The sequence below is a fragment of the Balaenoptera musculus genome, chromosome 18 (genome assembly GCF_009873245.2).
Source record: "Balaenoptera musculus isolate JJ_BM4_2016_0621 chromosome 18, mBalMus1.pri.v3, whole genome shotgun sequence".
Lineage (NCBI taxonomy): Eukaryota > Metazoa > Chordata > Mammalia > Artiodactyla > Balaenopteridae > Balaenoptera > Balaenoptera musculus.
In genome coordinates, this window is record NC_045802.1 from 3,614,883 (window position 1) to 3,642,513 (window position 27,631).

At 45.0% G+C, this 27,631-nt stretch overlaps 1 protein-coding gene across 2 annotated transcripts in view; it reads left to right on the forward strand.

Moving 5' to 3' along the window:
• Positions 1–27,631, forward strand: part of LOC118884388 (phospholipid-transporting ATPase IB) — a 545,038-nt gene that overhangs the window by 100,479 nt on the left and 416,928 nt on the right. For both annotated transcript variants that reach the window (XM_036832038.1, XM_036832037.1), the window contains exons 3-6: positions 23,600–23,699; positions 24,166–24,264; positions 25,175–25,220; positions 26,268–26,308. In XM_036832038.1, coding sequence (XP_036687933.1) covers positions 23,600–23,699; positions 24,166–24,264; positions 25,175–25,220; positions 26,268–26,308 — 286 coding nt within the window. The remainder of the gene's footprint in view (positions 1–23,599; positions 23,700–24,165; positions 24,265–25,174; positions 25,221–26,267; positions 26,309–27,631) is intronic.

Consider the following 27,631-nt stretch of genomic DNA (forward strand, 5'->3'; position numbering starts at 1 on the left):
CAACACAGCCACAAATAAATAAATAAATTAATTAATTAAAAAAAAAAAAGAAAACCCCGAACATGATAAATATCAATACAAAGAAAACCAAGCCTGGGCACATCATACTCAGATTACTGATGAATAAAGATAAGGAGAAAATCTTTAAAATATCCAGAAAATAAAAGACACAACACATACAGAGGAACAAAAAAAAAAAAAAAATTATGGATGTCAATCCACATTGTTGGTAACTTTCTTGATTTTTGAATATTTTCGGCTGATTTATCAGATTTAATTAAATTATCCTAACATTTAACCCGGAAAAATGATTTTGAAGAGCTTTTATTTCCTAAAGGTGCCAATCGTACTGTTTATTTGCTTGTCATTAGTTTATTATTTTCAATCTGTGTTTTCCTTCACTGCATGATTCTTTTTTTTTTGGCTGCTGCGTTAGGTCTTCTTTGCTGCGAGCAGGCTTTCTCTAGTTGCGGTGAGAGGGGGCTACTCTTCGTTGTGGTGCACGGGCTTCTCATTGCGGTGGCTTCTCTTGTTGTGGAGCACGGGCTCTAGGCATGCGGGCTTCAGTAGTTGTGGCTCATGGGCTCAGTAGTTGTGGCACGCGGGCTCTAGAGCACAGGCTCAGTAGTTGTGGCGCACGGGCTTAGTTGCTCCGTGGCATGTGGGATCTTCCCGGACCAGGGCTTGAACTCGTGTCCCCTGCATTGGCAGCCGGATTCATATCCACTGTGCCACCAGGGCAGCCCATTGCATGATTCTGAAGCCACTTGTTCTTTGGGAGAGTTAGTCTAGTTGATTAGTTAATGACAAGTGCGCCTAGCTGGACGCAGACACTGAAACATGCAGTAATAAGCCGAGAGAATGGCCAGGGGAGGGCACCTCTGTTGCTCCCTTAGTCACTTAAGCTGCCAGACAAAATACCATAGACTGGGGGTTTAAACAACAGAGATGCATTTTCTCACAGTCTAGAGGCTGAAAGTCCAAGATGAGGGTACCAGCATGGTCAAGTTCTGGTGAGGACCCTCTTCCTGGCTTGCAGACTGCCACCTTCTCACATGGTGAGGAGAGAGAGAGAGACCAAGCTGTGTGGTGTCCCTTCTTGTGAGGGCACTAATGCCATCATGGGGGCCCCACCCTCATGACCCCATCTCAGCTTAATCACCTCCCAAAGGCCCCATCTCCAATACCGTCACGGGGGATGGGGGTGGGGTTAGGGCTTCGACATAGGGATTTTCAGGGGACACAGTTCAGTCCACAGCATCCCCCGACCCCCACTGTTAGGGAGCTTCTCCTTCAGCTGTGTTACAGAGGGTCTTGGGGCATTCAGTAAAGCTAACTTTTTGGAGGTGCATGTACATATAAGCTCTGAAACCTTTCTCCTACACCCCAGGGTGGAAGCACCTGCTCTAGATTCTTTTCCTTGGAGAAAACCTGTCTGGTCCGACCCAGTCTGACCTTGACCTTAGGCCTCAGCAGCACTGAGACCCATGACAGTAAGGAGGCTGGAGCACCGTTTCCAAGCCTGCGCTGGTCTGTGCTAGGGAAGCACGTCAGCCCCCGACTGTCAAGAGTGATGCTCCGGGGCTGGGCGTGGGTCATGGCTCTGCAGGGCAGGCCAGCGGCAGAGTGGGTGAAGCTGACGGTAGGTGACCAGTGAGCTGGGTTGGAGGTGAGTAGTGGCTCACGTCGGGAGGGCATCCAGGCATGGGGGAGGCACGTGCGAAGGGCAGAAGGTCTACCAGCCATGTGTGTGCCTTTCCAGAAGCGATGCAGATGATGCCTGAGGTGCCGAGAAAAGCCAGGCTTCTGGAGGTGAGTTAGCTGCAGAGAGGAAGGCTTTTAAAGGGGCAGGTGACAGCATTACTTTGTTTCCGGGACCCTTCTGGCTGATGCAGTTATATAAAGGAATGTTCCTTAAATTATCCAATCAAAAAATGACTCCTTTATTTCTGCTCCTGTAAAGAGTGGAGGTTTCAAAAGTATTGTCTAGCATATGAAATGTGTTACCAAGCTCTGACAATTTAAAAATAGAGCTCTTTATTTGAAAACACTAAGGCTATTGGCTGAGTAGTGTCATACTTAACTTCCCCAGTATTTCATCTCTTTTAAAACTGCCTCCTGTTAATGTTTCATGTTACCTTTACAAATCATTAATCATTCTAGGGTTGATAGATCAGAATAAATTGAATTACCTCGTAAATGACTGTGGCAAAGGGGCAAACAGAAACATTGACTTCTCTCAGTGTTACTGTTTTGCTGGCCAGCTGCCACTAGGATTTCAGTAAAGTTTTGTTCACTATGTTTCCTTAGATGTTGCAGGAGAAATAATTTTAAGGACAGGAGAGTGTGTGTGCATGTATATATATAGTTACTCTCTGTATGGAGGTCTTGACATGGGTCCACCATGTTTATAAGCCCAGTATTGTCAATATTATGAAGTTGGGAAACTCCAAGGCCAAAGAAAACATCATGGGAGATTCCTTCTGATGTCTCCTTCCTCCAATCTGTGTAAATGCATGCGCACACGTGCACACACACACGTACACACATACATACACACACACATGCACGCCCGAAATGCTCACTTAATGCTTATAATTCATTTGCCTACAAAGGAACATCTGTCTCCATTGAGGGTTGGAGGAGTTATCTATGATATTTTTGCCCTTAAAACTGTACCTGAAAACTCCAAAACTACATGCTCATATTAAACTCTGAGGGCATGTTGAGAATGCTTCATGTTGTTCATCAATTACTGACCATTTTTTCATGTTTCTAATTCCAGTTTCTGAGGACCATGTATTTTGAGATTTGCGGTCCATTTGATAGTAACTTCCTTTAGATGGTTCATGGGCACAATACAGGGCTGCAAAAATTTTTTTCACATGTCATACGCTTACCTAGACAAGAAGCTGTTTTTAATACAGTGCTGGTGTTTGCTATGGACTAAAATAAGTGTTTTATAGAAACCAACCCATGATGTTTAAGGATTTGGGAATAGTGGATTGCTTTATAAGAAAGTTAGCTCAGTTAGGTTTTATTTTTATTTTTTTATTTTTTTATTATTATTATTTTTTTCACACACACACACTATTTTATTTTTACAAGAGATAAATAGACTGACACCAAGCATTGTACATGGATGACCACAATCAGTTAGGTTTTAAATCATAATACTTTCTATATAAATAGTTCGCAGATATTAATGTTCTTCACAGCCAGATATGTTTTCTCACCTAGCAGCTGAAGATAAATCAGTTATGCATCGCATGTTCTTTTGAACTGTTGGGCTAAGGGACCTCATGAATTTTGATATTTTGAGATACTACAGTTAGAAAAAATGAATACAGTAAGAATGTCTAGGCTTTTTGAGAAACTCATATGCTGTTTACTTTTTGAAATACATCGGGTATTTAAAAAGTTAGAACGGCCTAGAAATGGGTCCACATATGTCCGTGGAATAATAATGTTTATAACGTAATGAATAGAGCAGTAGTTGAGTGATAGAGCTTTGTTGTAACGTCTGAGATGTGTTCTCTGCTTAGTAAGACTTTGAAGATAGTTGCTGACTGTGAGGGGGCAGGGGATCGGGGAAAGATGGATTGGGAGTTTGGGGTTAGCAGATGCAAACTATTATATATAGAATGGATAAACAACAAGGTCCTACTGTACAGCACGGAGAACTGTATTCAATATCCTATGACAAACCATAATAGAAAAGAATATGAAAAAGAATATATCAACATATATGTATAACTGAATCACTTTGCTGTTCAGCAGAAATTAACATTGTAAATCAAGTATACTTCAGTAAAATTAAAAAAAAAAAAAAAAGTGAATTGTCTCTAAAACCTTTCTGCCAGGTTGATGTAGCCCATAAATGATCAAGTGCATTTTTGTGGAATCTTTGCAAAACAGCATCAGTGCCGATGGTCACTTCACGCTTGCACTCCACAGGCTATATCGTGCTCCCCATTTCCTGTCGCGTGGTTGGGGAGACCAGGATATATAGATCATTTTTTTAAAAAACCTTACATTGCATAAGAAAAATCTGTTTATTTGGTCTGGGGTGGGGCTCTGATTTCTGTTGGAAACTAGCACGTGGTGATTTTGTTGAAGGTGGTCCTTATTGTCACCCGTCCTGCAGTATGTATGTCACGGGATTATTGTGAGGATTAATTAATTAATATGCATAATTAGTGAATTAATATGCAGAAAACACTGTAAACAGTGCCTGGCTGAGTGCCTTATGAATTTTGATGTTCCCGTCATTTGCATTTTAGATAGTATGTTTGGCAATAACTTTCCGCTAAACTTTGTATGTAATCACTTGAGTTAAAAAAAAAAAACCAAAAAAAAACCCAGTAGAGATTAAAAAATAATGTGCACATTGAGTAGGCTGAGTGGATGTAAGGAACAAACACAAACATTTTCGTTTTGCTAAAACCTGATTTTTAAGATTTAATTTTAGTGTTTGCCTGAGGTTATCACAGAGAATTTTAAATTACTAAGTACTTATTGGAAAAATAGTAACAGAAAAAACTAGCAGTGTAAACTTTTTTGTTTTTTTTGTTTTTGAATAGCCAGAGGAGGGAAGGCAATCAAAGTGAAGTAAAATGGGCGAAGCAAATCTGGTCTATAGGTCTTGGCTCTCCTGATTTCTGGCTGAATGACCTGTGCCAGTAATTTCCCTGAGGCTACATTTCCTCATTTGTCAGATGGGAAGCACATTTCCTTGAAGGTTTCTTGTGATGTTAAATGAGGCTCCAAATGTGAAAATGTCCAGAACGTGATGCACCATGGATATTGCCTCTCCGATCCTTCATAATATGTCATGTAGGCCTATCGCTTTTTTCTTTCCCTTTTTTCTTTTTAATTGTGCTAAATACACGTGACATAAAATTTACCATCCTCATTATTTTAAGTATACGGTTCAGTAGGGTCAAGTACGCTCACGTCATGGTGCAAACAATCTCCAGGACTCTTCATCTTCCCAAACTAAGACTTTCTATCCCTCTAACCTACCCACCCACCCTCCCCCTGACCCCCACTGTTCTATTTCCTGTCTCTCTGAATCTGTCTACTCCAGACGCCTCATGTAATCAATCGTCTTGCTGCCCTTTGAAATAGTAATTCTCCACCGTTGTAGGGAGCTTCAGGACTCTATCAAGCTGTCATTGTTTTTATGGTGTCTCCATCCTTTGATTCTTCTGTGCTTGATCTTACGTCTTGCTGTGTACCATGGTACAAAAAAGCACCATTTTTCAAAATAGGTGTAAAAGTTTAAAGGAAACTCAAATGATTTTTTTTCTTCCCTATTTCTCCCGTCGACTTTACCCATTTTCCCCTGATGGTCCTGGGAAAGTTGGGATATTCCTGGACCAGGATGGAGAGTTGAAGGCTGGGGAAGAGGCTTGGAGGGATTGGGCATGGGCTTTAAGCAGACCTGCCTTGTCAAGCAGGTGGTTTCTCCTGCCCTGGTTCAGGCTCTCTTTCTCCACTTGTTACGGTGACCCCTACCCCTCAACCATTTCCCTTCCAGGGGGTTATTGTTCTAGAACAGTGAAGGCTCTGGGATTCTTTGTCCAGGGACCATTGCTACTTGTGTTTTGTCTTCAGTAAGGTATGCAAGGCTGTGCTCATTCTACCCTTGGATTCCTGGCCTCTCGGTCTTTTAAGATTTGGGTCTCACATCTCTCTTTTTAAAAATACATTATTGAAGTATAGCTGATTTACAATGTGTTCATTTCTGCTGTACAGCAAAGTGACTCAGTTATACATGTATGTATACTTTTCCATTATGGTTTACACAGGAGGGTCCCACATCTCTTAAGAAGAGTGCCCTTCTTGTCTCACGTCTCCCACCCCCTTGGCAGTCCAGCCCACTCCCAGCCCCGCAGCACTGCACTGACTTTTCTGTTGGGGACTTAGCTGGTTGGGTTGTGTCACATCTATTTTTATGCCTGACCCCCCAGCTCTGCTGTATCATCCTTGATGGTGAAGTCTCTTTGCTTTATCTAGCCATCTCCCCGGCACCCACCACCGTTCCTGGCCAGTCGGAAGCAGAAAGGCTTTGCTGAATGACTTTCTCCCACAGGTGAAGGTCAGAACTGAACAGAAAATAGGAATTGGCTTCACATGTTGTTCTAAGATTTCCCTTCCTACTTAATTGCTTATAGAACAGAACCAAACCCCCAAAGCAGTTACTTAAGCCTCAGAAATTTATGTTTTGTGTGCTTTTGATGTTTTGCTTTTATATACAAAGTACCCCTGAAAGGGGGGCGCTGAGTTAAATGCTTTTAATGTCAGTTCTTCAGACTTAACAGATTGACGTCTGTCCTCAAATGCAGGTACCTTTGGGATTTAATGTGATAGCTGGCATCCTTAGTCATTTCTATCAGCTGAAGTTTAAAATGTGTTCATTTGACAAATTTATTTTTAGCCTCTGGTACACACCAGTCACTGAGCTGCCGTTGGGGATATGATGGAAAAGCAAGGCATTGGTGACCTGTCTCTTTTCCCATTTTGCTTTAGTTTTTTGGGTGGGTTTGGGTGCAGGGGATGACTTAGGGGCCACATGTGTTATCCAGGCCTGGATCAGCTAGTTCCCCTCTGCTTTCTGGCTCCCACCCTCAGCCTCTCAGAAGAGGTATTCCAGGAGCGGAAGACTCAGAGCAGCCTTCTGGTGTGTTCTTCCCGGGTTGTGCCGTGTGTAACTTTCACTACCACGGCACCTTTCTCTTAGGCTCACCTTGCGGTACCGACTGCAGGTACCCAGGTGAGGGGGCCAGGCTCCCACATCTGAGCCTGCGCCCCTAAGGAGAGGCCGGAAGGGAGGTGTGGGCGAGGTGGAGCTGGAATCCCCAATTCGCAGGTTAGGAAACCTGCAAGAAAAAGCTACGTAACTCACCCGAACCCCACAGTTTGTGGAGGACCAAGGAGCCATCTGCCCGAGGTGCAAACAGTAAAACCGACTAAAGGTCTGTCTGCTATACCTTGTTCTTGTGCACCAGCGTTGGTCTGCAGTGTCGGCAGTAAAATATATACACATATATGCTTCAAACTAGCGCATTTTTATTACTTTTAAATACAGGTTATATTCGACATGGGAATTAATTAGGAGCAGTGCCAGGTAACCCTCTGGCCCCCAGTGCACACAGACTAGATTTAATAAAAATCTTTAAAATTGAAACATTTTCATAATTATTCATTGTTTGCCAATTGGAGACCAAATCCAGAAAATAAAAAGCTAACATTAGTGGTATGATTCAGTAGTTGTCTAATTTATATTTTTTACAGATGTTTTGGTTTTGTTAAATTTCACCTATGAGTTACTTGACAATTATTGACGTAAATGTTGTAGCAGCCTATAACCAAATGATCAAAATCCAAACTGTTATGTAAATATAAAAATGATTGAATAGATAGTTGTGCTTTTTCTTGTACTATAATTTTAGTATTTATTGGCATGATTAGATAAAACTCAGTAAAGGCAGTGTTTGCTGTTTCCTGGTCAATTTTATATGTTTTAGTTTCATGATTGTTACTGAATGTAATTTTGCCACATAGAGGAGGGGACTATTAAAATGCAATCTTCTCTGGGTCTGTGACACACCGGATGCAAGCTGCCCCTCGACCATCGTCCTGGGTCTCAAGCTGCCCTTGACCATGGGCTGCATCTTCTCCTGCACCTGTGCAGCTGTATTTGGCCATAGCATCCTGTCTTCTGGGCGTAGGTTTCCTCTTGTGTAAAATGAGGGGCTCGAAGTAGATCTTTCAAGGTCTGTTCTGGCTGTGAAATCCTGTGGTGACTGTATCCTGAGCCCGTGGCCTGGCTTGGGGGAACAGGTTCAGTTGACCTGTTGACCAGTTCCTGTTGCAGCTCCCACGCCTGCCGTCCTTAGCGCCTGAGGCAGGCGGGACCTGTTTCTCTTGCCCGTTGGCAGGTGTTGCAGGTGGTCTGTGAATGTGTCATGGATTCCCTGTTGCTTCGTTCCCTGCGACTAGGAGTGAGAGATTTGCTCAGGTCTCCCTCTGCATTTGGGAGGAAATAGATTCTCTGTAGGCTCCAGAGTTTTACATTACATTCTTCTATGTTCTCACCCATCCAGTTAGGAGACTAATGCTATTACCAGACTATCACAGATTTTTGGGTCAACTCGCTCCTGATTTTTGCCTGACATGCTTTGTGCTGTGTCACTTAATACATAGAATTTACCATGCTGCTGGTGACATGCCTCCAATTGGTATTTTGGCCTTATGCTTATTCATTGTTTTGGCCGTAGACTTGATTTTGATGTAATTGTACAGCCTTTGCTTTCTTTTTGTTCACTTTTGTGTTGTTGCTCGTGAACTTGTTCTTAGTTTTTCTAAGTAACAGAATCCCCGCAGAATTCCACCCCCTTCTTCTGTTCACTGGGGGCGCTTGACCTCTCTGTTGTCACTTGTTTCTTCTCCTATTTTTGCTTGCTTTTTTCTGGACTCCTGGGCGTGGTTGCTGGCACCCATCATAGAATCACTAACCAAATGGGAAATAGGAGGCGGAGCCATCGGTTTGGACCGCACTGACCTTGCAAGTCTGGGATGGGCAGGCAGGTGTATCCAGAGGTAAAGATATTGGTCCAGGGAGGGCTTGTGGTAGAGGTCAAGGCTGGAGGTGGATTTGGTGACCGTGCACACACTGGTGGCGATGTGAGATATGGAAGTGAGCGGACAAGGCGCTTGGGGATGTTGAACAAGAGGGTCCTGTCTAAGGGCCCCTCAGCGAAGGAGGGGATATGGTACCCAGGGAGGAGGGTACAGAAGCCGAGGATGGCCCTTTGAGGAGGGATGTGGGTAGGGACCCTTCCGCAGAGATAAGTCGATGAAGAGAGAGAGGCTGGTGAAGGGGAGAAGCTCGGGCGTGATTTAATATAAAAATAGATCTTGCCAGGAAGAGTCGTGAGCATGTTTAAAGGTTGAGGGGTCAGCAGTGAAGGGGGGGGAAGGCTGAGGTATCGGACCGTCAGATGGTACGAGAGCCTGGTGGAGGTGCCCGGGGTTAAGGGGCAGCCCGTGGACTTGGACGCGGACAGGAGAACCATCCCTTCCGAAGAGGATGGGAAGGGCTGAGGCCCAAGGAACAGCTAGTGAGCTGGGGGTCAAGGTGAATCAAGTCCTGTTTTCCCCACGGCAGGGGGAGGGGCACAGCTTCAGAGGGAAGGAGCGAGGCTGGTGGGGGGATGGTTAGAGGAGGGGGGAGGGACAGGAGCAGCGACCTGGTGGTTGGGGGAGGGAGCCGATCCCCCCCCCCCCGCCCCGTGGCCCAGAGAACCCAGGGAGCCACATGTGGGTCACTGCACCGCAGTGGAGGGCCCGCTGGGCTTTGCTTCCTTGAGTAACACGTGTTAGTGTTTTTTAAACCTTTGGGGAAACGAAAAACCCCAGTGAAGTAGAGAGATCAGCCTGGATTGGCTGCAGTGACTTCTGTGTGTACTGCAGACTGTTCCGAGGGGACTTTGTGCCTGGTGGGGGGGCTTTGACCTTCCTGCCACTGCAGAGGATTGAAACACTCATAAATGTTTTATTAGGTTTCCTGGGAGCCCAACCGCTGCCGCAGCAGAGGAAGGTATGGTTTGGCAGAGACGGTGAGGGAGGAGGCAGGTATGGCGAGAGGGGAGAAGAGAGGGGACGCAGCCTGTGTTCTGTTTCTTTGTTTTCGCTTTTGGAGGGGCAGGGACCTTGGTACCTGTGGGTTTTTAGAAGAGCTTTGCTTTTCTGATAGTCACAGGACCTTCATCTCTGTGATGAAGGATAAAAAGTGAATGGAAGCTTCTGACATTTTTATAACTTTGCAAACACAGTCACCACTCTTCCCATTTATTCTTTCGGACGCTTTCCATCCACATCCATCCAGCAGCGAGTAAATGTGATGCTCCGGTGGTTTCTTTTGTCACAGCGATGTCCTTGGGCTTCCCTTGTGAGCTCCCCCTGCCCCTCATGTCCTCTGGCGGATCTTTGCTTGGTGGTGTCCCTGAGATGACTGTCGTCTTGTCCCAGCGTCACCTCCATCCGTGTAGGATCCCCCTTCCTGACCCGAGTTGGGTGTTTGCTCAGCTCTCCCCTTGGCTGGCATCTCCCTCCCCGACAGCTTGTGAGCCCGGCTGTCCTGGCGTGTTGTTCGTAAGGACTACAAGGATCGGATTTGGGTAAACGAGACAGGAATGGGGAGCTGAGAATGGTCCCGTCGTCAGCCTCCTCCTCCTCCCTGGAGGGTGGTACCCACCTCCTCTTAGTTCAGAAAAGGCCAGAGTGTCTCATGACCTCAGGATTGCCCGGTGGTTAAGACGTTGACAAGAGGTTTGACTTGGTTTTAAGAAGCGATGGGATTTGCTTTTGCAAAGGTTGATGGAGGGCTGAGAGAGAGAGAGAGAGAGACCTGGAAGCGAGGATGGAGGCTGGGGTCCGTTGTCTCCCACCCTATTTTTTCTTAACATCTTTATTGGAGTATAATTGCTTCACAATACTGTGTTAGTTTCTGCTTTATAACAAAGTGAATCAGCTATACATATACATATATCCCCATATCTCCTCCCTCTTGCGTCTCCCTCCCACCCTCCCTATCCCACCCCTCTAGGTGGTCACAAAGCACAGAGCTGATCTCCCTGTGCTATGCGGCTGCTTCCCACTAGCTATCTATTTGACGTTGGGTAGTGTGTATATGTCCATGCCACTCTCTCACTTCGTCCCAGCTTACCCTTCCCCCTCCCCGTGTCCTCAAGTCCATTCTCTACGTCTGTGTCTTTATTCCTGTCCTGCCCCTAGGTTCTTCAGAACCTTTTTTTTTTTTTTTTTTAAGATTCCATATATATGTGTTAGCATACGGTATTTGTTTTTCTCTTTCTGACTTACTTCACTCTGTATGACAGACTCTAGGTCCATCTACCTCACTACAAATAACTCAATTTCGGTTCTTTTTATGGCTGAGTAATATTCCATTGTATATATGTGCCATATCTTTATCCATTCATCTGTCGGTGGACACTTAGGTTGCTTCCATGTCCTGGCTATTGTAAATAGAGCTGCAGTGAACATTGTGGTACATGCCTCTTTTTGAATTATGATTTTCTCAGGGTATATGCCCAGTAGTGGGATTGCTGCATCATATCGTAATTCTATTTTTAGTTTTTTAAGGAACCTCCACACTGTTCTCCATAGTGGCTGTATCAATTTACATTCCCACCAACAGTGCAAGAGGGTTCCCTTTCCTCCACACCCTCTCCAGCATTTATTGTTTGTAGATTTTTTGATGATGGCCATTCTGCCTGGTGTGAGGTGATACCTCATTTGTAGTTTTGATTTGCATTTCTCTAATGATTAGTGATGTTGAGCATCCTTTCATGTGTTTGCTGGCAATCTGTATATCTTCTTTAGAGAAATGTCTGTTTAGGTCTTCTGCCCATTTTTGGATTAGGTTGTTTGTTTTTTTTTGATATTGAGCTGCCTGAGCTGCTTGTATATTTTGGAGATTAATCCTTTGTCAGTTGCTTCGTTTGCAAATATTTTCTCCCATTCTGAGGGTTGTCTTTTCATCTTGTTTATGGTTTCCTTTGCTGTGCAAAAGCTTTGAAGTTTCATTAGGTCCCATTTGTTTATTTTTGTTTTTATTTCCATTTCTCTAGGAGGTGGGTCAGAAAGGATCTTGCTGTGATTTGTGTCACAGAGTGTTCTGCCTATGTTTTCCTCTAAGAGTTTGATAGTGTCTGGTCTTACATTTAGGTCTTTAATCCATTGTGAGTTTATTTTTGTGTATGGTGTTAGGGAGTGCTCTAATTTCATTCTTTTACATATAGCTGTCCGGTTTTCCCAGCACCATTTATTGAAGAGGCTGTCTTTTCTCCATTGTATATCCTTGCCTTCTTTATCAAAGGTAAGGTGGTCATATGTGCGTCCCACTGTGTTTTTATTTCTTGCCATCACTTTCCTGCTTCCTGTAGCCACGTTCTAACACAGTTTCATGTTGTGCGGACCTTGATCTGAGCTCACAGCTCAAGCTTCCTGGTTGGTGCGTTTTGTTCCCCCCCCCCCCGGCCCCACCCCGGATTTGAACCCTTTAAACGTGGGGTGAATTGAAGCTTCTGTTGGAGAACGACTGAGGACCGTGGTCTGGCTCAGGCTGGATGGGGCAGTGAGGTCTACCTGGCAGAAACACTGCGGTGACGACCGGCCAGCAGAGGGCGCTGTGCTGCTGGTCTGAGGTGTGCTCTGGGCTCTCCACCTGCAAGGCAAGCGCAGGGGGTTAAGGGAATACTTATTTGATGTGGCCAACCTAGAGCTCACCGGTCAGAGGAGAGAGAATTGCTTTCCCTGCTCCCCTTCCCCTACCCCTCACCCCTGCCCACACTCATACTCACACACGCAGTTGAAATGATTGTGCGCTGGGTAGACGTGAATAGAGAAAAGCTTGCAGAGAAGGTGACCCCTTGGGCTGTTGGCTCAGAAGAGAAGGATGTGGTTTGATGAGCAGAAGAAAGATGTTCTAGGAATTTAGCAGAGGATGAAAGGAAGCAAGAGAACTGAATAAGAGCTAAATATGCTACAATTAATAAAGTGACGTCCATTTAAGGGGGAGGAACTTTACTCTCATTTCTCCCGTGGGCTGAGTTACAGGGTGAAGACTCCCATCCTGAAAGCCAGACTGCTCTCAAAGCAACGAGCGTGTAAACGCTTTGTACTCTGGGTGCCAGGCTGACGTTTGCTTCTCGTTAGACTCATGGAGGGCAGGTTAAAATCCCCTTCCTTTTATCTGTGACCCGGGGCCCAGCTGCTGCTGGCAGAAGGAGGTGATCGTAGGGGTTACTATCAGATATGAGTGTAGCTATCTCATTTTGTGGTGGGAAGTAGTATACAAATAAACTAGGTCTTCAGCCTAATTTCATGTTCTAATAAACAGCTCGTTATGTACAACCATTCTTGAAATTAGCTAAACATCCAAGAACTGATGGCCCCTTGACAGTTACATCTGGTACTATTAATTTTTATTTAAAATATGTATTAAAATAATACATGAAGGTGGTGAAAAGTTCAAATACTGTGGAAGCTTATCATGAAAATCAGTAGCTTCCAGCCCTATCTCTCTCATTCTGGTTCTGTCCCACCAAAGGCAACCACTGCTTTTAATTCTTTCGGTGGTTTCCACTGTATTTCTAAGTTAGGTTTAGAAGAGATCTCTCTGAATTCTCTTATAGGTGAAGATTTAACTTATTTACTTCAGGATGAATTAGTGAAGTAGTGTATCATGTTTGAGTCCTTTCTAGTATAACTTATTTTTCCTGTCTCATTTTTCTACTGGAACATTTTTTTTTTTTTTTACATATCAATTCTTATTTTTTCCATCAGAACACTGTATTTATATTTTGCAACCTCTTGTTATGTTTTATTATTTTTAAAAGTGTTCTTATTTATTTTTCCTTCCAGCTTTACTGAGATATAACTGACGTATAATACTGTTTAAGGTGTACTGTTTTTGATGTCATATTTTACGTCTTTTAGTGTATAATTATTGTGGATATAGATATTACTACTTTTGTTTTTAACCCTCCTAGCTTTATATATGGTTGCTTTGCTACCTTTACTGTATATTTGCTTTTACCAATGGTATTTTTTCTTCTGTAACTTCCATAGTTCTAGTTGTGGCCTTTTCCACTTAGAGAAGTTCCTTTTAACGTTTCTTATAAAGTTAGTTTGGTGATGCTGAACTCTTTTAGCTTTTGCTTGTCTGTAAAACTTCTGATTTCTCTATCAAATCTGAATGAAGCCTTGCTGGAGAGTAGTCTTGGTTGTAGGTTTTTCCATTTCATCACTTTAAGTATGTCGTGTCGCCCCCTTCTGGCCTGCAGGGTTTCTGCTTAAAAGTCAGCTGATAGCCTTATGGGAGTTCCCTTGTATGTAACTTGTTGCTTTTCCCTTGCTGCTTTTAATATTCTCTTTATCTTTAATTTTTGCCTCGTTTTAATTACAGTGTTTCTTGGTGAGGTCCTCTTTGGGTTGATCCTGTTTGGGACTCTTTGCTTCCTGGACTTGGATGTCTGTTTTTTTTCTCAGGTTGGGGAAATTTTCAGCTGTTATGTCTTCAAATATGTTCTTTCTCTCTTCTCCTCTGGGACTCCTGTAACGAGAATGTTACTATGCTCGATGTTGTGCTGGAGGTCTCTTAAACTCTTCTCATTTCTTAAAAAGCTCTTTTCTTGGGGCTTTCCTGGTGACACAGTGGATAAGAATCTGCCTGCCAATGCAGGGGACACGGGTTCGAGCCCTGGTCCGGGAAGATCCCACATGCTGCGGAGCAACTAAGCACATGCGCCACAACTACTGAGCCTGCGCTCTAGAGCCCGCGAGCCACAACTACTGAGCCACAACTACTGAAGCCCGCGTGGCACAACTACAGGAGCCCACGCACCTAGACCCCGTCCTCCACAACAAGAGAAGCCACCACAGTGAGAAGCCTGTGCACCGCAATGAAGAGTAGCCCCTGCTCACTGCAACTAGAGAAAACCCACGTGCAGCAACGAAGACCCAATGCAGCCAAAAAATAAATCAATAAGATGAAAATTAAAAAAAAAAATTAAAAAAACAAAACTCTTTTCTCTTTTTTCTGTTCAGCTTAAGTGCTTTCCACTGCTCTGTCTTCCGGTTCACAGATCCATTCCTCTGTATCATCTAATCTGTTGACTCCTTCTAGTGTAGTTTTCATTTCAGTTATTGTATTCTTCATCTCTGGTTCTTTTTTATGTTTTCTCTTTGTTAAAAACTTCTGACTTCGCACTCTGTTCATCCATTCTTCTGAGTTCTTTGAGCATCTTTATGGTCATTACCTTGAACTCTTTCTCAGGGAGATTGCTTATCTCCACTTCCGTTAGTTCTTCTGGGGTTTTATCTTGTTCCTTTGTTGGGGACATATTCCTCTGTCACCTCATTTTGCCTCATTCTCTGCTTTTAGTCCTATGTATTAGGTAGGTTGGTTATGTTTCCTGATCTTGGGGAAGTGGCCTTAGGTGGGAGACATCCTGTGGGTGCCAGCAGGACACTCCCCTCTGGTCACCAGAGCTGTGTGCTCTAGGGGTCCCCTTTATGTGGGCTGCATGGGCCCTTCTGATGTGGCGGTGCTGACTACTGTAGGTGTGCTGGCGGGCGCAGCTGGCCCCTCTTCTGGTTGGTTGCCAGGCCCCGCCGTGTGGAGGCTGCTCGTGGCTGATGGGCGGGGCTGAGTCCTGGGCCCTCTGGTGGGCGGGGCAGGGCCGGGTCCCGGCACTAACAAGCTAGAGGAGGTGTTTCACAGTAGTGCTCACCAGCCCCAGTGTCCTCGTGGTGGGGTGAGCCCCCAGACTGGCTGCTCTGAGTGTCCTTGTCCTCAGGTACCTCCTTCCTCTCCAAGAGGCTCTCCAAGGTCAGTCCTGCCTAATAGGTGACTGTGATGGTTAATTTATGTGTCAACTTGATGGATATTTGGTCAAACATTATTCTGGTGTTTCTGTGAGGGTGATTTTGAATGTGGTTAACATTCGATTCATGGACTGAGTAAAGCAGATTTCCCTCCCCAGTGTGGGTGGGTCTCGTCCAATCAGGTAAGGGCCTGAATAGAACAAAAGGCTGAGTGAGAGGGAACTGTTCCTTCCTCACAGGCTTCGTGCTGGGATGTTGTCTTTTTTTTATTTATTTATTTATTTATTTATTTTTGGCTGTGTTGGGTCTTCGTTTCTGTGCGAGGGCTTTCTCTAGCTGCGGCAAGCGGGGGCCGCTCTTCATCGCGGTGCGCGGGCCTCTCACTATCGCGGCCTCTCTTGTTGCGGAGCACAGGCTCCAGACGCGCAGGCTCAGTAATTGTGGCTCACGGGCCTAGTTGCTCCGCGGCATGTGGGATCTTCCCAGACCAGGGCTCGAACCCGTGTCCCCTGCATTGGCAGGCAGATTCTCAACCACTGTGCCACCAGGGAAGCCATGGGACGTCGTCTTTTTCCTGCCTCTGAGCTAGAACTACACTGTCGGCCCTCCAGGGTCTGCAGCTTGCTGAGTGCAGATCTTGGGACTTGTGTGAGCCCATACATATACATATATATCTTGTTGGTTCTGGTTCTCTGGGGAACCCCAACGAATGCAGTGACCCTCTACTCTCTTGAAAATGGGCTGACCTGTCTTCTCTGGTAGGTCAGGCTGCCTGCCTCACAGCCCAGGGCCCTTCCTCAGGTCCCATGCCCCTCTGCATGCCCCTCTTTTGCTATGGCTCATTGTCAGAAGGCATCTTAGAGCCAAGGAGACGTCCTTCTTGCCAAAAGCAGAAAGGAGTCTATTTTGGGGGTGGGGGGGGGGTGGGAGAAACTCCTTAGCTGATAATTCCGCTCCTAGATTTTAAAAATGTGGCAGTATATTTTTACACTGTTTTCTACTATTTTAATGGTGCCTGAGTAGGCAGAAGTGATAAATGTGTGGGTCCATTTTACAACTGGGGTCAAGAGGCTAGATGCCCTTGAGATTGGCCTTTACTGCTGTCGAATCCCATACATAAAGACTTAGACCCCTCACGTCTCTGTGTTAAATTTCCGACAGGTGCCTCCATGGGTGTGCTCACTTCTGGGAACTCCAGCTCCATCCTTAGCTTATCCGGCATGCAGGAAAGTGCACAGAACCCAACAGGAAATTTGTAATTAAAATTAAACATTTGGATGAAGGTTGGCAGTCATGTGAGAAATAGACAAAAATAAAATGATGAAGGAGAGACAGACTTGCTTTACATCCAGCCCTGAGTGAGGTTTGTGTGTGTTCCACACCGGTGAGCCCTGCGCCCTGACTCCACCTCTGCTGGTCTCCCATGTAGTTGTCACTCACGGTTGGAGCTCCTGGGTTCTGCCTGCTTGGGAGTGACCTCTTGGACAGTCACGGTGACCTCCCTTTGCGACCAGCAGCGACACTGCCTCTGTGACTGAGGGCAGAGACCCGCAGGATGGATTTGAGCGCTTCTGCTTCCATAACTTATTTTCAGACTCATGTCACACCTTCTTTGACTTCTAGGGCAGCCTTAATCCTTCCCTTTTTAAAAAAAAAAAAAAATTATTTATTTATTTATATTTTTGGCTGTGTTGGGTCTTTGTTTCTGTGCGAGGGCTTTCTCTCGTTGTGGCAAGCGGGGGCCACTCTTCATCGCGGTGCGCGGGCCTCTCACTATCGCGGCCTCTCTTGTTGCGGGGCACAGGCTCTAGAGCGCAGGCTCAGTAGTTGTGGCTCACGGGCCCAGTTGCTCCGCGGCATGTGGGATCCTCCCAGACCAGGGCTCGAACCCGTGTCCCCTGCATTGGCAGGCAGATTCTCAACCACTGCGCCACCAGGGAAGCCCCAATCCTTCCCTTTTGATAGGGCTTGTTTCTCTGGGTTTGGAGAGAATATATTGAATTCTCAGTGAAGGGCCAAGGGTGTTGTAATTCAGCAGACTGACCCGTAGTGCTTTTCTTTTGTGGCAGTGGTGGGATTGGGCCTGAACCGTGTGACTCCTTCTGTACTTGTCTGCCTTTAGGCCAGATAGTTTCATAAGAGGTATTTGCTGTTTCTTTGTACTGAAGATGGGAAACCTCATGGAAAGGGATCCTTTGAGATTTGCCATGTAAAATTGAGTCAGAGTCTCAGAACTCCTTTTCTTCTGATTTTGTAGCATAAAGTTCACAAGTTTTCTCATAAAGCAAACGAATCAAACCTACTCTTCCACGGTGCCATGTTTAAAGATGTTAGCCATAGGCATATTTAATGTCTGGCCTTTGGAACTGCTTGCCTAAGAGTTTTCTTCCCTGAAAGATTTGCCTGGCAGCAAGCTCCGTGCTCGAAATGTTGCCGTCGCTCTGTTATCTTCTTTTCAGCCCACGTTTCTGTGCGAAATAAATTGCCTTGTGTCCAAAGCTATTCACTGAATAATGTATTGAGTAAAAAAACCAAATTAGAAATGTGATAGGAACAGGACTCTCATGCTGTTTAATGGGAATTATAGGGGTGTCTAATTTATGAACTTACGTTCAAAGGTATATTTATAAGCTGATTGATTAGGGCTCAACCCATTTTTCTCATTGGATGTGTATTGCAAAGAATAGGCTGATTTTTCAGCCCGCACGATCTATAATAAAGCGCTACAAGTCATTACAGCACTATCAGTACTGGTCCGGGTCCAGTGACTGCATTCTGGGAACAGGTTATGAGGCCAGGCAGTATCTAGCACATCTTTTCCTGCTGTAGACAAAGAAAGTGGAAAAGTGTTGAAAATAAACACGTCCACGTTTGGAAATGAGCTTATTAATCTGTTCTTTGTAACTGGTGAAATTTCAGTAGGTCAGTAAAATGAAGTAAAACTTTCTAGGGGGGTGGTCCTATCTTGACATGGACGGGCCGTGGTGATCAGCAGGGATTTTTGCGTTCAAGATTTCCAGAAGATAATTTGGGAGGGGTGACTGATGATGCATCAGGAGTCCACGGCAGGGGAGAGGACCTGTCCGCGGCAGGCTGTCTGTCGGCACGTCCTCCTGGGCGAGTCCCAGGTGTGCGGTGAGACCCGTTGTCAACGGGAGTGGCAGGCGGTCCCCTGGGGGCTTTGTATATACTGGTCTCCTGGCTCTTGGTCTTTCTTAGGGGTTAGTGTGTAATGTACTCTTAAAGGATAAATGAATTCAGCTGTTTATGAGGACACGAATGGCCGTCTTAGGCCGTGTCTTCTACCTTCAATAATCCGGAACTCCTTGCTGAGTGAACATGTGAGAGCAGAAAGGTGGAAGGTCTCCTGCAGGGAGCTGGGAGAGGGGAGGGTTCCCAGAACAGGGTCATGGAGCCACTGGTCAGCTCACAGAGTAGCTTCTGTGAAGGGGTTTAAAGGGGCCCCCCAGTCTTCCAGTAAACACTGAATGCTTAGGCTACCTTGGGCACGTACGAGAAATGTATTTGTCCCTGTGAGGCCAGAGAAGGAAAACAAACACCCCAGTGTGGATTACTGTTCACATCCGGAAGGTGAGTGTTAAGCTAGTTTGGTTCCTGGGTTTCCGGGGGCTTGTGATCCAGAGAAGTTACTCTCTGAGCAGCTACTGCATTGTTGGCTGTTCCCCAAAGGCAAAATCTATCAACGTGGATCTTTTCTCCCAGCTGGAAAATTGCACTCAGACGTCATCCCGGGCTTGGTTCCGGGGCTGCCCTCCGGAGGTCAGATCCTGGAAGAGCTTTTGTTGTGACAGGCAGGGAGCCCCTGACCCACGTGTCTCCAGGCCCTGTTTTCTGATGCTTGTTTCCCGTACTCGCCAGATCCTAAGAGTTTCCACGAGGAACGTGTCCACCACGCACGTAGCCAGGTTCCTTCCTTGCTGGGTCAGGTCCCCGGAGAGAGGTTTGCAGGTTGGTATTGTCGACAGACCTTGTCTTATCCTCGGAACCTGCAGAGGTTTCCTGTCTCCTGAAGACAGAAAGGCCAGTGTGGGCATGAGCTGCAGGGCCTGAGTCACCCCATCGCTCCGCCCCCGGTCCCCTCCCTGCGCCTCCAGCAGGAGGGACAGCGGCTGCCCTCCCGCTCAGCATTTTCGTGCGTGCTGTTCCCTCTCTGTGCAGAGCTCTTCCCTGGGCATCCACGTGGCTGCTTCCTGCTTCGTCACCTCCCTTAGGCCTTTGCTCACAGGTCACCTTCTAAGTGACACATTCCCTGATCACCGTTGAAAATAACTTCTTCCCCTGCTCCCGCCCCCCCCCCCCACCCCCCAGTGTCCCCTTCTGTGTCCTCCATCTCTGGTCTGTTTTCCTCCACGGTATTCTTCACTGTCTATCCTGCCACATATTTTATTTGGTTTTAAAAAGTGTCATTTTGTCTCTAGACTGTAATTCCCTTGAGATAATGCATTTGTGACCCTTTGATTCCCTGCAGTTCCGGGCACAGTGCCTGGTACATAGATACGGCTCAGTAAATACCTGTGGAGGGATGGATGGATGAATGGATTTTTGACAAGCCCCTGGTCATTCTTCATGTCACCCGATGTCGGGAAACACTGATCTAACAGATATTTAGAGGGAAGCTGGGTGAACCACGGGAAACAATTCCGTTTTCTCCTGGTCATTTCTTCCCGTGCCCCAGGCCCTACAGACTCACTAAATGCCTGAGATCTGCTTGCAGCCAATGCCTGGCCAGGCCATCAGGGAGGCTGACACATGCAGTTTGAGGGGGAATCTTCTGGGGCAACGAATTCAGCTGTTGAACAAACTCTTCTGCTGGGAAGCTCTTCATTCACCCCTTTCATCCTATAAATTTTCTTTCCCCTGGGAAGTGATGGTAAATGCCCCCCATCCAGTTACATTTTATACTGTTCAGCTGGATTGAACTCAAACGGGTGACTTGAACACATCTACCTCCTCAGGGGTAGCTGCCACTCAAAGTGTGGTCCTCAGACCAGCAGCATTGGTCTCACCTGGGAACTCATTAGAAATGCAGAATCTCAGACCCATTCCAGACCCACTGAATTGGGATATGCATGCAATGGTTAATCTTATGTGTCAATTTGGCTGGGCCAGGGTGCCTGGATATTTGGTCAAACGTTACTCTAGGTGTTTCTCTTAAGGTGCCTTTGGGATGAGATTAACATTTATCAATAAATTGGTGGGCTTCGAGTAAAGCGCATAGCCCACCATAATGTGGATGGGCCTCATCCATCAGGTGAAGGCCTTAATGAACAAAGACTGACCTCCCTGAGGAAGAAGGAATTCTGCCAGCAGATGGTCTATAGACTTAAATGGCAACATCAGATCTTCCCTTGGGTCTTCAGTTCTCCAAACCTGTCCTTTTGGTTTTTTATAGAGTCTTCATTACAAACACGTGATTGATAGAATCATTGGCTGTTGGTGATTGAAATCTCCAGCCCCTCTTTTCTCTTAGGAGGGAGTGGGACTGAAAGTTTCAACCCTCCAATCATGTGGTTGGTTCCCCTGGCATCCGGCCCCCATCCTTAGGTTACCTAGGGGCTTTCCGTGAGTCACCTCATTGACATAACAAAAGATACCTTTATTGCTCGAAACACAACAGAGATCCCAAGGGTTTTAGGAGCTCTGTGCCAGTAACCAAATAGAAGACCAAATATATGTTTCTTGTGATAAATCACAGTATCACAGCGCCTTCAGAAGACGGCTAGAAATAATTCTGTCTTAAGGATGACTCTTAATCATTGTGTATTGCAAAACGCCAGGCTGTGATACCAGATCTTCCCTGCAGCAGTGGCTACAAATGGTACATGAAGCTATCCCATCCCATCCCATCCCGTTCTTTCCCCACTCCCCCATCATATGGCCTCAGGCTGCTGTGTGTTTTGAGTTGTCAGGTTTTTTTAAAATAAATTTATTTATTTTATTTATTTATTTTTGGCTGCTTTGGTTCTTCGTTGCTGTGCGCGGGTTTTCTCTAGTTGCGGCAAGCGGGGGGGCTACTCTTCGTTGCCGTGGCTTCTATTGTTGCGGAGCACGGGCTCTAGGCACGTGGGCTTCAGTAGTTGTGGCACGCAGGCTCAGTAGTTATGGCGCACGGGCTTAGTTGCTCTACGGCACGTGGGATCTTCCTGGGCCAGGGCTCAAACCCGTGTCCCTTGCATTGGCAGGCGGATTCTTAACCACTGCACCACCAGGGAGGCCCGAGTTGTCAGTTTTGGCATTTCATTCTGTCATTCCAGGTTTGGTCACCGTCAGGCCTTATAGAAGTACATGTGTCTCAGGGGCTCTGTCTTCTGAGCTCTTGGCTCTTCTATTTGGTGCTTCTAATTAATGTGTATTTTAAACCCAGAAAATCTCTCAAGACTGTACTTCAGGTAAGAGGTGGCTTCACTCTTAGGTGAGCTAAGACTTGGCAGGTACCTTTATGGATGAGCCTTTGAGCAGCTAAAGGAGGTGTGGTTCGTTTTATCCCTCAGGTCCCCAGTTTATGCCTTTCCATTATTTCACTGTTCGTTGATTATCTGCTATGTGCTAGGAACATACGAAGTTGAAGTTGTTTAAAAAAAAAAAAATTCAGGGCTTCCCTGGTGGCGCAGTGGTTGAGAGTCTGCCTGCCAGTGCAGGGGACCACGGGTTCGAGCCCTGGTCTGGGAGGATCCCACATGCCGCGGAGCGACTAGGCCCGTGAGCCACAACTGCTGAGCCTGCGCGTCTGGAGCCCGTGCTCCGCAACAAGAGAGGCCGCGACAGTGAGAGGCCTGCGCACCACGATGAAGAGTGGCCCCCGCTCACCGCAGCTAGAGAAAGCCCTCGCACAGAAACGAAGACCCAACACAGCCATAAAAAATAAATAAATAAATAAAAATAAATAAATTAAAAAAAAAATTCAGCTGAGTAAATTTTAGAGATCTTACTGGCTTTACTCAGTGATTCATGAGTTGGGCAGCTTCCCATCGAGCAGATAAAGTAGCCCTGAGGCGTTGCACAAAGTGGAAGACTTTGACAGGCAAAAAGCAGTGGGACAAGGAAGTTGCTAGCCAAGAGTCAATAGTTTGGGGCAAAGTCACATTCCTTTGGGGGGAGTATGAGGCCGATAACCGCCCTAGTGCCGACCGGGTGATTCCAGACGGACTGGTTAAGACTAGATTCCTGGGACAGGCTGAAGCTGCAGTTAGGTCAGGCATTGAGTCTCGGCTTGATGATGTGGGCTGAGCACAAGTGACTCCATTTTGGGTCTGTTATTTCCTTTTTTAACAAAGTAAACATTCGTACTGTTCCCAGAATCTATTCTGGGGGTACATAAATATAATACAGAGCAAAGCAGAGACTATGTTATGGAGGTGTAAACACCACCCTGTGGCTTGGAGGAAGAAGAGCCTTTGCGAATTGGACCAAACTTCATGGGAGGGCAAGATGGGAAGGAGCGTTTAGTCCTGGAGACGCGGTGTGGAAGGAGGGGATGTCTCACGTGGAAGTGGAGTGTGAGTGAAGGTGGCTGAATGAAGGATGTGTGGAAGGGGGGTTCATTCAGGTGTGGTTGAGCATAAACCTGTCTGTTGAGTATCCAGAGGGACACATTGAACTGTCAATCACACACCCGTTACCAGAGGGCATGCTTGATAGAGTTGACGTTCTACGTTGAATCAGCGGCTTCGTGATAAGAATTGTAGTGCATCACCAATCCTGGGGTAACAATTCTACCTTGATTTGTGTGAGTTACTAGGTAGATGCTTCACCTCTCTCTGTGTTCATATATTACTGCTTTGGGAACATGTGCCTCTTTCTGTTTTGTGATCTTTGATACGTATCTTTATCTTTACAAACGTCGTTTATATGCTTAGTGTGTTCATAGCACAAGGCTCCTAGAAGGTGGGTACATTTCCCTGGTTACACCGTGTGACGCTAAATGAACACGTATGTATCAAAGTTTGAAAACAAAGATCACATTAGAAGATTTTCTTAGGAAAGGTGTCTTTTTACAAGACGAAGCTTTGTAGGAGAGGGCCAGCACAGCAATGTTCTTGTCCTGAGTTTTGAAATATTTTGTTTTTACAATCACGTGTGTAATCTTGGAAACTTTGTTTTCCTGTTTTTTAGAATTTACATCCATAACTGATAGCAGCGTTTTCCTTTGTCCTCACAGTACGGCCAAGTACAGCGTGTTGACGTTTCTACCTCGATTCTTGTACGAGCAGATCAGGAGAGCTGCCAATGCCTTCTTCCTCTTCATTGCCTTATTACAGGTGACATTTTTTTAAAAGTTACTTAAAATTCATAACCTTAATTGTATGCAAAATAAGATCTTGCTAAAAGGTCACTTAACCGAGAAAGGGTCATCAGACTTGAAGTGTGGCCCCCTTCATCCGATTACTGTTTGCTTGAACAAATGGGATCTTTGCATAAAGGGAGACTTCTTTAGGTGTATCCTTCTTTGCTTAAGGATAATTGCAGTTACGAAAAGAGGCACTGAAAGAAGACTGTGGGATCCTACTTCTAACCCTTTTTTCTGATCCAAACACAAAACGACGTTGGGTAGAATTTTAAAAATATGTAACAGACTTAGCTAGTTCTTAAAATAAGGTAATCACTTTGTAACAGAAATGAATGCACCAGAACTGCAGAGGAGTGAGGGGTGTGTACCATATTTTCTTTTTCTCGGAGAGGGTTTTAATTTGCCAACTTCCCGCTTTTGGTCTCTTTATCTTACAGCAAATTCCAGATGTTTCTCCAACAGGAAGATATACCACCCTGGTGCCATTGATCATTATTTTAACAATCGCAGGCATCAAAGAGATTGTAGAAGATTTTGTAAGTTTTTGCTTTCAGATTAAAAAAAAACATTTATTGACTGTAACTTACAACTTATTTGCTGCTTTGGATTTTTTAAGACAGAAAAATTGGTCTATAGGCTAACTAGGCTCTCAAGTTTCATGATGGTATTTTTGGGGACAGAATGTGTACACACAGTGTCTGAACTCTACAGTGAAACGGAAGTAGTTCAATCTGTATTTCCTGATGTTAGGTTTATGGACCCGCTTTGATTTTTATTGCTCATGTTCCTTACATCCTTCTTGAGAGCGTGCTAGTCTGGGTAGCAAATGGAGGACTGAATTGCTGTCTAGTGTAGCAGCATTGAGGTTACTTTACAAGAATCTCCTCCCGCCTTATACTTGCTTCAGTGCATCTCCAAATTCATTGGCTACAGCCATATTCATGCTCTTTCCTGTTTTCTCTCTGTCCTCTTTTCAGGCTCTTGCTTCTCCCCTTCCTTTCTGTCTGTCTCCCTCTTTCATACATGCATGCACATTTTTCTGGGAATAGGTAAATGAATAAATGCAGTACAAATCAAAGCAAAGGTACTTTGCCCCCAAAGTTCTTTATCAATAAAATGAGTTCAGTTGTTTGTTGTTAGTTTATCTTACAGAATAATTCTTTTAGTTCGATCTAAAACAATCAAGGAGTAGAAAGTTTTATACTTCAAAGTGTTTTTTCCTTGCTGTAACCAAAATATAAGCATTTAAACTGCATCTGCATTTACGGTGTGAGTCTCCGAATTTAGTGAGTGACGCTGGATCACGACCATTGAACTGAATTTTAGGACATTAGTGTAGCTGCCAGTTGATTTCCTTGTCTTGTTTTTGCTGGATCTTATTGTTTGCTGTTTCAGTTATTCATCTGGAACTTTTGAAACTAACACCTTTTTTTCTTTCTGTAACAGAAGCGACATAAGGCAGACAATGCAGTTAACAAAAAGAAAACGATAGGTAAGACCCCAGGCTGACTCATTTTTTCCACTAGAAAACTTAAGAACAAGACTTGCAGTTAAGGAATTTTAAATAAGTAGTTAATGGTATTGAGATAAATTGAGGGAAATCTGGGACTTTCCTGGTGGCGCAGTGCTTAAGAACCTGCCTGCCAATGCAGGGGACATGGGTTTGAGCCGTGGTCCGGGAAGATCCCACATGCCGCGGAGCAACTAAGCCCTTGCGCCACAGCTACTGAGCCTGCGCTCTAGAGCCCGTGAGCCACAACTACTGAGCCCACGTGCCACAACTACTGAAGTCTGCACACCTAGAGCCCATGCTCTGCAACAAGAGAAGCCACTGCAATGAGAAGCCCGCGCACCGCAACGAAGAGGAGCCCCCACTCGCCGCAACTAGAGAAAGCCCGTGCGCAGCAACGAAGACCCAGTGCAGCCAAAAATAAATAAATAAATAAATAATTGGGGGAGATCTATAAAATACTTTAAAAATAGCAAAATGACAAACAAGTCCAACAAAAGGTGAGCCCTGGTAATGAAGATCTGAACAGGATTTGTGTATTTTAGAGTTTTAGAAAAGGTTTTAATTTTCAGGAGCTAGACATATTTTATGTCCATAAAAGTCAAAGCATTCATAGCCTTGGTTTATAATTGCCCCCTACCTCTATCTACTTATTGTTGCATTTCTAGAACGGTAGCTCTGTGTTAATGCAGGGGTGGGGGACGGTGTGTTTATGTGAGTGGGTGTGTTTTGGTGAATCTTGTAAATGCAAGGTGATTATTTTCTTCATATGGGCTAAATATGAATAGATGTAACTTATTTGCAAACATGAATATTTATGTGCATCCATTCCTCTATATATGGTACATAAGTACATAGTTGGGGCTCTGTTTTGGGGAGTGATTATGTTACACATTTATGTCTAAGGATATATGGTATGTTGGAATTAATCAGTGGAATTTTAAAAGGAGCCTTTTGGATTTTGGAAAGCTGCTTTTATGTTGATTATCATCAGTATTAACCGATACTTGTTTTGTTTTTCTTTTTCAGTGTTAAGGAATGGTATGTGGCATACCATTATGTGGAAAGAGGTAATAACTAATTTTAAAGATATGCCAGGAAGTACTGGTTTGGAGACCTGTAATTCATTGCTAGTGTTGATTTTGGTATAAAGTTTGTGTTAAGACACAAGCCATGTCCATGTCATGTAAGTGGTGCAGTGTGGTTTTTCCCTGAGGCTTTCCTAGAACGGGTGCATGTTTCCTCTGTTGCTGCATCTTCTAGAAGCCGTTCCCTGTGTCAGTTCAGAGCTGGGAAATTCATTGCCCCTGATGGATATTTCTGAAATTTCAAATCATTTTCTAGTTCCTGAATCCAAGTAAAGAAACATTTTCCCCTGGTCTTCTGTTGTTCTCTTTATCTCAATGCAATCTTTTAAAGATTTTTTTTTTTTTAACTTGAAATTCTCACTTCTGACATTTTTGGTGGAAAGCGTTTGGGTTTGTGATTAGCCCTAAATATAAGAAGTGGTAGCCTGGGGGCTGGGAACCATTCTGGGTGGGTTCTGAGGCTGAAAGTTGCTGCTTTTAGCTTTACCAAGAGCAAGGAGTGTTTGCCTCGCTGGAGTATGGGGTCGGTGGGGTTTGAGAACGGTGTGGTGATTTGGTTGTTACTAGTGATAAATGGAAGATTGAGAAGAAATATCCTGTGCCATCTGGGTGTTTTCTAGCTACTAAAATTAGCCTTTTCAGTGAGTCGCTGTTGTGGCTGGAACTTAATGGTCACAAGATGTTTTTGGAGGGTGACTCTCATGACGCCAAGATTCAAAGCTGATTAACATGATTTCAGAAGAAAACTACATTTTAGAAGAGTAACATATAATAGTGTCTCTTGCTAAACATTTAATAAAATATTTTAAAATGCCTCTATGTTTAAAATGCCTCTGTGACCTTGGGAGTCTGCAGGATGCCCGTGATGTGGTAACCGCAGCCTTCATTCTGGCTGTCATTTTCTTTTTACTTTGTTACAGGAGATCCATTAAGCCCCTTGGTAGTGTTTTGTGATAACACCTTAACCTGGGTAGCCATCCAGGAGTCCTGTGTTGTAAATATTAATTGACCTCACTCTCATTGGGAAGTGTGGTGGTTCTTGGTCAAATGGTTGGAGATTCTTGCCTTCACAGAGGGTAGCAATGCTCTTAGTGTGCTATGGGAATTTGAGAACTCCCGCGGCACTTAGGAATGGCCTCTCTCCCTGATGTTCCTGTTGCCACTCCCCCCCCCCAGAAAGTCACTCATACTGGCAGGAGTGGAGAATTATTTGAATTTGAGCTGTTGACACTACTTGAAACAGCAGACAATGGAGTCATGATCTCAGAATTCTGGATCTAGGAGTGGATGGATTCAGATCCCTAA